We start from the raw sequence: 9,363 nt of genomic DNA, 5'->3' as shown, positions 1-9,363 counted from the left end.
CATGTCACTAGAATTAAATTAAGAAAGCAACATCCAAATTAAAGCCTACGCCATGAGAAATGAAATCCCCATGAAAATTAAATAACACATGGAATAATGGTTGAGTGGTGAAGGCTTGGAACCTAGATGTATGCTCTCTCTAGGTCTCAAATATAAATTCTACTGGTGCCAACAATTTATGTGTTAGATTGGTCTATACATATCTTTACTATAGTTTTAAGTGGTCCCTCATTAATAGACGGTGAAATTGATTCTCTATATTTTTTTTGAAGAAGATTAGTCGGCCTTTAGGCCAAATTCCTAATATTTTTTATTTTTAATTTTTTTTAAAAAAAAACTCAAGCACTTCAATCAAACACCAAATATGCATGACCATAAGCAACAAATTGAAGACGAAAACAATCGTATTACGACAAATATACCAAAACCAGCATTAGCTAAAACCATTTCCGATCAGAGCAATATGGTATCAATCATTGGAGCACATAATCTTTTGGACTCTTTTACGCCACCACCGAGAGCACATAATCTTTTGGACTCCATTATGTCATCACCGAACATGCGCCCCTTATAAAAGTTTCTCATTTCTTTTAAGTAATCAAACTACTTCACCGAAATTTATGGCGGGGAGACCTTTATAAAAGTTTCTCATGGCTTGTATCACGAGTTTGATTAAAATTTTGAAACTTGTATTTTTTTTTTATGTCAATTCTTTTCAAGTAGTACAATCCAAAAGCAAGCTAGACATCAAAATTAAACTAGTATCCATATCATCATATTCATACCAATATCTCGGTTTGAAGCTCCTTGGAGGCTTCATCGAAGAAACAAAATAGAATTTCATTGAAGGCTTTTGTGACGGTTTATCCGCAGAAGCATTTAAATGGATCAATGCCCTGTTTGGATAAACAGTTTATGCTTATAGCTTTAGGGTTTATAACATTAGAGCTTACATCATAAATTCTTATATTTGATAAGCTATTTATGTTTGGATATGTATCTAAAAAGTACTTACATAAATTGAAGTGTTCGGATGTGATATTACATAAGTAATTATCGAAATTTTAAATATTTTTAATTTAACAAAAAAATCAAAGAATCGAACCACAGTTATCAAGATTTTTTTGATAAAATTAATCAAGATATAAAAAACAATATTATAATATATTAATTATAATTATATATATACTATAATCAATATTCGTCCTTAAAAAAATATCAATATTCATATAAGACAAAGGTCCCGTTTGGATAAACAGCTTATATAGATGCTTATATCATTAGGGCTTATAACATTAGAGCTTACATCATAAGCTCTTATACTTGATAAGCTATTTATGTTTGGATATGTACACTAAAAAGTACTTACATAAATTGAAGTGTTTGGATGTGACATTATATAAGCAATTATCGAAATTTTAAATATTTTTAATTTAACAAAAAAAATCAAAGAATTGAACCACAATTATCAAGATTTTTTTTTTATGAAATTAATCAAGGCGAAAAAAACAATATTATAATATATTAATTATAATTATATATATATATATATATATATATATATATATATATATAATATAATCAATATTTGTCCTTAAAAAAAATATCAATATTCATATAAGATAAAATTAACATTAGAGGTGTAAATAAACTTATCATATATATAGATATTAGTGTACAGTTTGTTACAAAAAAAAAAAAAAAAACAAGTTAAGTTTGTTTTTTTTATTCTATTTCATTTTGTTACGTAACAAAAAAAAAAAAAAATCTTCCTTAAAAAAAATCTTAGTTAGGTGTGTTACTTTAATAAGATAAGTATATAGCAATTTTGTTACTCATGCACCGCAAAAAATAACTAACATTATAATTAAAATATTCCTTAAAAAAAGTTATAATTAAAATATATGTTTGAAAAAGTGGATCCAGAGAGAATCGAAGGAGGTTACATAAATTCATAAGCTCCTTGTTAAGCCGGAGGATAAGCTGAAAATTTAGGCTTATTAAAATATGACATAAGCAGCTTATGAAACTATGATAAGTTGTTTTTATTTATTTACCCAAACACCTTTAAAAAGGCTTATCCGAGTAGATAAACTCACATAAGCTCAAAATAAGTCAATTAAAACGAGGCCAAGTCCATTGTTTTTATCATACTTCCACGCCTGCTCCTTTTTTTTTTTTTTTTTTTTAAATTTATTTTTCGATTAATAAAATTTAGCCCGACATCATTAGTAATAGTATACACTCTCAACCTTCCGTGAAAGATTAGAGATGATCAAACTGCCAACTCTAGCTGAATGTTAATACTTTCAAATTTTATACAAGTTTTCATTTTTTTTTGAGGGGATACAATTTTTCATTTTTGAAAAATAGATATGTCTATGAATATGGACTAAGACATTCATTTCATAGATTTTTCTAATGAGATGTATGAATACTACCTCTGGTCTATATGATAAGAATTTTTTCGTACATTAATGTTTATTAGAAAAAAAATTATTTTAAGGTACACGACTAAAGTCTATACTTTCTTTTACTCTATATTTAGTGTGTGATGTATGTTTACCAAAACTCCTATTTAGAATAACATTTTAAATTTATAACATTAAGTATGTTCATTGATCTTTATGATTTTTGAGTGATGATACATGTACCACCCCATATGGCAATACACCCTTTACACCCACACAAAATTCTGACACGTGGCAACTTGGATCCCGCACAAATAGAAGATAAAGTGTGGTTGTGAGATGAACTTACCAAAATATCCCTAATACATGGGGTGTACAATAAGATGTAGAAATAAAGGGTGTTCATGTAACATTTTCCTTCTTTTAGGACTCTCTATTTGACCTCCTTTAGAGGCAATATAAGTTGCTGCATACACTAGAATCTAACTTACACTTTCATTTCCTAAAAACAAAAAAACTTACACTTTTATAAATAATAATTATTTGACTATCCTTACCTCACAATCAAACTCTAAATTATCATGACTAAATTTTTTTTTTCTACGAAATGGAGAGTTAACACAAATATAATACCTCAAATCTATTGTCAGGACCGACCCAACACATTACGAGGTCTAAGACAAATTTAAAGATGAGACATTTTTAAAGTCTATAATGTTATTATTATTTTTGTTTAAATGTCTTTTACATAAGTTTGTAGATTCGGAATTCGTTTTAAAAAAATATATATAATCGATTTCGTTTATTTTTTAATTTTAAATTGATGAAAAGTCAATTGATTTCATCTTTGTTAAGACAATATTAATTTTAAACAAGATTTTATTAATTTAAAATTTGAAAATAGTATAATATGAGGCCTTTTATTTCACAAAAGAAATGAGATCTTTTTATGATGTAAAATTTCAAAAAAATAAAATAAAGACCTAACACGATTGCCTTAGCGTTGGGCCGGCCCCGTCTATTGTATGAAAATTGCTTTACTCACGTGTGTTTTTCTTAAAACACATGGAAAATACATCACGTTCAGTCTTTTCGGCTGCAGTTAACTATTACTGGCTCAGTTACAGTTAACTACAGTTCCTGCAGTTTCTGATAGAGCATCAATTGTGATTTTGCACGTTTCGATCGAAAAATCAAAATAAATTGAGATTTGTACTGTTTATTTCATTGTTGATCTACTTTGCAATTTTAATAGTATAAATTACTTCAATATCGTATAATTTACATAAAGTTTCAACAAATTAGTAAAACTACACACATATATAAATAATAATATGATTGATCTATGACAAAAATCATCCATTGAGATGATCCACTTTTAATTATGAGCTACGAACAATTGCTAATGGGACCACAAAATGAGTTGTACTCTTTAGAAAGTAACTTTTGGTCCACAATATATGCAAAGACATAGTGGCAGTAGCTTCAAAATCTCCAACCCTTCCATTAAGATCCACTAATGTAGTGTACTATTTCGGTCCCCTCCTCTCCACCATACCTGAACAATATTTAACGTGCCCTAGAAATGCCATGAATCCCTCTTGCTAAGGGCATCTCCTTTTCAGCCAGCCAATCAATTAGCAACATTACATTTTCAAAGTCACGCTTCATGACTAGTACGTGACGCAATATGACTAATGAACCATGCAAATGGAGCCACATATTGCTTCAGTTTCAACAATGATATTTGAACACCGATTTTCAACATTATATATTCAACACCGTATAAAATACTTGTGTTACCCAACCTACATGTGAAAGAAAATAATTATCAGAAAATCTAAACAATATCTTTATATGATGTCGGATGTTAAAAATTGTGTCAATAAAACATTTTAAAATAGAATTTAGGATCTCCTATTAAAATTTCTTAAACGTCCTTTAGCTCACCAATTGAACTAACCACCTATGTCAAACTCAAATTGTATATTATGAGTTGATGTGGTAATTTAAATTATTTTGAGAGATATTTGTTAGACTTATTGGGAATATCAAATTAAATTATAGAGTCAGGTTGTCATTTGTCACATATTATTTGAGAGAAAAATTATTACATTTTGCCAAAAAAGTAGTTTTAATGATTTTAATTGCATTTATACAAGCTTTTGAAATTAATTAGAAATGTTATTACAAAACCACCATCAACGGTTGCCACATACTACCATTATGCCGCTGCTAACCGACATTGATGACATTGTAAGCTAACAATGCTGTAAAAAACTTGCCGTTTGTGAGAAAACATACATAAATAGACGGACTCACAATTGATGGAGGTATTGTTGGTGCGTTAAGTGAGAGGATCCATATAAGATATACTCAATGTCTTATTATGTTGGATGAAAATGAGATGTCAAAACTATTTATGTTGTTGCTCTTATTTCAATGTGATTATCTCTTAAACTTCCCTCACGAGTCATGACCCACTAAAGTTAACTTCATATCCCAAAAATATTCATCTTCAAAAGAGAGAGAAAAAAAAACTCATTTATGTGTAATTTAAACTGATACACTTATACACACAAAATCAATAAATAAGAATTCGAGATTAGTCTTCAAATTACAAAAGTTTTTTATTATGAAAATAAAATTACAGAAGATTTTTGAAGCATTCAATAGAGCTCCAAAACAAAAATATAAGTTGATAACACATTTAGTTTTATTACTACCACTTACATACTCGGATTAATTGATATGGTACCTAATTTTGCTATGCCACCCTTTACAAGTATGATGTTTTTTCTTTTGTTCTAAGCATAGGTATGATGGTACTCGGAGACTAACTAGAGACTATACTCTCCCTAAAAGAGAGAATCAATTGAGATCAATGTTGGGGTGGCAAGGAATAACTAAAAAAAGTTATATAGATTTTATCATCATATAATAGTCTTCTTTGACTCTATTTGATTCTCCAAAATCTTGTGGGTAGACCTTGCTGAGGGATTGGGAATGGGCTATATTGGATTCCACTTTGATATCCCACTACCTCCCACCTGCCAAACAAATATTGAACACAACCAAATGAGCACTCTGATCTTGATATTTCATTATAAATAAAATATGGAAGAAAAAAAATTGACAAAAATTGACAAAATTAAAATTTACCTAAATTTGGTTACTAGATGATGGATTAAAATCAACATGTTCAATTTGGCTAGCTCATTTCCTGGACATGAGTGCACTCCATTGCCAAATGGCATAAAAGTATTGGGCTTTGGAGCAAACTGCAACCATCAATCCATATATTCATAAACATAAATAAAGTTTTTTTTTATATACATATGTTGACAAAGTTGTTAATTAATGTCAAGCATAGCAATAGTATACCTCAAATCTTGATGGGTCAAAATTATGAGGAGCAGGGTAGAATTCTGGATTATGATGGATGTTTCTGAACAGTGGCATTACTTTCCAACCCTTTGGTATTAAATATCCTTAATAGTTGTTGCATCAAAGAACTTTTTAGAAATTAATCATGAAGAAAATAGTAATAGCTTTTGAAAATGAAATTTCTTATAAATGTACAAAAGATTAGTCCGTCTAAAATTCTTACCCTTGTATACTACATCAACCACAGCTTCCCTAAAAGTAAATGATATGATGCTTGACATCCTTAGGCTTTCCAATATTACCTACACAATACAAGTTATTTACTAGCTACTTAATGTACTCATGAAGCTGCATTCAAATTAAAAGAAGTATTTTATTTTTTATTTTTTTTTGCATAGCATTTACCATGCATGCAAAGTATATAGTATATATATATTATATACCATACCTTGTGAGTTAGTGGCATATTTTTTATCTGACCCCATGTCAATGGAATCTTCCCTCCATCATTGGTATCACATACTGCCATCTGCTCAGCCTGTAATATATACAGTTTATTATGATTTGACTCATTTTCAATTTCCACACTGAGGGCCAATAAGCAATAGGAAATCCATGATGGAGACAAAAACACTTACTTTTATGGCTTCAAGAAGTTTCTGGTGATCATGAAGATACTTGAGAATCCAAGTAAGAACACTTGCTGTAGTATCTTGAGCTGCAAATAGTACTCCAATCACATTATCAGCAACTTCCTCATCACTTAACATTTTCCCTTTTTCATCCTTGTAGTTTAACAAATGGCCTAATAGATCCTTCTCATTCAATCTTTGCTCCTTTCTCTTGCAAATTATCTCACTTATAATCTCTTGAATTCGCCGCCTCGCCTAATTTAATTAGACAATTTAACCAATTTTTAGTCAAGTTATATTATTCTAAAACTTTTATACTGCGACCGCAATTGCAGTTAGTGATCGAAATTTAGAACTACTAAAATCATATATAAACCAAAAGTTGCAGTGCAGTGGAGCTTACCAAAAGAGCTTTGGAGTATGATGTTCCGGGTATCTTATTTGGGAAAGAATTGTAACCTTTCTCTACTATGCAGTAATTCTCCTTAAGCTGTTCTCTATAATTGCCTTCCAAGTTACCAAAGACAGAGAGGATCCCGACATTGAAAGAGAACTGCCAATAATCAAACCAAACCAAACAATAATGAAGGAGAAGGACCCATGACAATAAATTCATGATTAGGACCGACAAATGAAAACAAAATTCAACGCTATTCAAACAGTATCCAATAAGACAATATATTTCATCTTTGCTTCTTGAAAATATAGCCATCGTACTACCTCCGATCCTATATATATATATATATATATATAAAAATCAAATCAACAAAAGTTTATGTATTTGGTCTAAAATTTTGTCAAAATACATCAACTTTTGTTGATTTAAATTTGTCAAGATAATTCTTTTATTATATTAATTTAATTTCAAAACAAACCTTTTTCATTTCATGGAAAGCGTTGATGACTTGTCCAATAGAAACCCAGGATTCTAATGAGGAAATGACTTCATTTTCAATATCAGGGATCAATTTCTTGATTGATTCAGGAGCAAGAGAGTTTTGAACGAGTTTTCTGATGCGAGTGTGGTAATCTCCTTGGTGAAAGAATAATGCAGAAGAACCAATAAGTTTCTCTTTGCTTTTGGGGTATGTAGGCTTAAACAAATGAGAATGAGTCACCAACACAAATCTTGCAGCCTCAGGACTTGTTAACATCACACATGGACATCCTAATATGTGTGTCTTAAATATTTCTCCATATCTGATTTATAATTAAGTTAGTACATCCAAAAAACATAATAAAGCTTACCAAATTTATATATATAATTAAGGAAAAGATAAAGAACCTTTTTTGCTTAGAAGCAAAGAAGATGTTAGGGTGTTGAGAGTAGAGTTGAAAAGTTTCTCCTATATAAGGCCAACCCAATGAACCTGGGGGAAGTTTAGGTTTGGCTATGGTTTCGTGTTTATTGTATTTCTTGATGAATGGATATGAGAGGAAAGATGAGAGAAAGATGAGGAAGAGGATAAAGATAATGTCCATATACATGCACGCGTAGCAACTTTGGGTAGTTGCAGGCGTAGAAGGAAACTGCGAAATCTATGTGTGGATGAAATATGATTCAAGGAAATGTATATATAGATGATCCGTTCGTGTTTAGTTTGGTTTATATAGAGGTAAGAGAGTAGTGCTATCATTTATAATGAAAAAAAAAAAAGAATTATGTTAATTTGTGCCCTAGACCAAAAAAAAATTACAAACCCTAGATACAAGTTAAGGAGGTAAAAAAAAAAAGAATTAAAAAATAAATTTTATATTTAAAAGATAAATATTAGTAAAAAAAAAAAGAACTCTATCTATCGGTTTATTTCTAACACTCTTTTTCATATAGTTTATTGAATAAAATACACACGAGTTTAGTGTGTAAAAATCTATCTTTTAAAGGTGAATAAGTACATTGTTTGAGTCTCAAACCTCAACCCCTACAATATTATACAATATTTCTATCGATTGAGTTAAGTTCATGGGGACATTCACATAAATTTTATCTGATCAGAGAATGAATGTTTGAAATTGATAATTCTTATAATAAAATTGAAAATCCAACTCATTTAAGTACAAACACATAAATATACATTAATCAATATTTTCAATATTAATAATAACAATATAAAAAAAAAATCTTTCCATTTCTATCTTTTTCCTATTTGTGAGTCCGCTTGAACCATTTAAGTTTGTGATTATGACAATACAAACATTGCTTGTTTGAAAGGTAGTGTTAGAATGACTGTTGCGAATGAGTATTTATTGTGCTTAAATCTTTCGAGTCAGATAGGATCGTAATGAGTGACAAAATTCTTACTCTTATTATGATTTTACATTGTTGCATTCTCAATGTTGAATTCAAACCCAAAATATTGTAGTTAGTTACACTAATTAGTTATACCAGTTAGTTGTTCTTTTTGGCTATATAAGTCTTGTTGTATTTCATGTAATCAACAATTCTCTCATTAATCATATATTTTTCTAATTTTTTATTTATGAAGTCTATCAATAATTGTAATATTTTCTGTCTCAATTTTTATTAAGGGTTAGTTTATCGGTCTTTTATATATTTTTCGTTTCCAATTGGATTCTAGTTTTCTATCAAGAAGTTGGAACTACTTTTCCTTTTCCGATTTCTCAACTTTTTTATTCATTGGGTCCAAGACATAGCAAAATTCACTTTTGCTGAATGAATATTATCTCGTGCCACTAGTTTTTCATCATGGTATGAAATAATGGAAAGGGTAGAAGAGAATGTATTAAAGTGGAAGATTGTACAAGGGATAAAAACAACTTAAAACTTCATCATCAACCCAATTCGACTTCTTCACTCAAAGAAACAACTACTCAAGTTACTCATATCAACATCTACAAAGAGGGCAAGGTGATGTTGGTTTTTTGCAAGTCACAACTGTTTTCGGTGGTAATGATGATCACCATTTCGTTAG

General features: G+C 29.6%; 1 protein-coding gene across 1 annotated transcript; it reads right to left on the bottom strand.

The window, feature by feature from the left end:
- Positions 1-5,022: 5,022 nt before the first annotated feature.
- Positions 5,023-7,995, bottom strand: LOC11444685 (abscisic acid 8'-hydroxylase 4). Its single transcript, XM_003607927.3, has 9 exons — positions 7,716-7,995; positions 7,306-7,630; positions 6,834-6,983; positions 6,437-6,685; positions 6,247-6,336; positions 6,022-6,100; positions 5,796-5,902; positions 5,574-5,692; positions 5,023-5,461 (listed from the first exon to the last, which is right to left on the bottom strand). The coding sequence occupies exons 1-9, from the start codon at positions 7,916-7,918 to the stop codon at positions 5,368-5,370; spliced, it is 1,416 nt and encodes a 471-aa protein (XP_003607975.2). The 5' UTR covers positions 7,919-7,995; the 3' UTR covers positions 5,023-5,367.
- Positions 7,996-9,363: the final 1,368 nt, after the last annotated feature.

The sequence above is a fragment of the Medicago truncatula genome, chromosome 4 (genome assembly GCF_003473485.1).
Source record: "Medicago truncatula cultivar Jemalong A17 chromosome 4, MtrunA17r5.0-ANR, whole genome shotgun sequence".
Taxonomy (NCBI): Eukaryota; Viridiplantae; Streptophyta; class Magnoliopsida; order Fabales; family Fabaceae; genus Medicago; species Medicago truncatula.
Note: the sequence above shows the minus strand (reverse complement) of the source record. Positions and strands in the feature narration are given on the sequence as shown.

Excerpts from the sequence above, each read along its gene's own strand:
- LOC11444685 (XM_003607927.3), bottom strand. The coding sequence starts at position 7,918 with ATGTATATGGACATTATCTTTATCCTCTTCCTCATCTTTCTCTCATCT. Across the intron at positions 5,903-6,021 it reads GGTTGATGTAGTATACAAGG|GATATTTAATACCAAAGGGT; the intron begins GTAAGAATTTTA and ends ACAACTATTAAG. Across the intron at positions 5,693-5,795 it reads TTGACCCATCAAGATTTGAG|TTTGCTCCAAAGCCCAATAC; the intron begins GTATACTATTGC and ends TGATGGTTGCAG.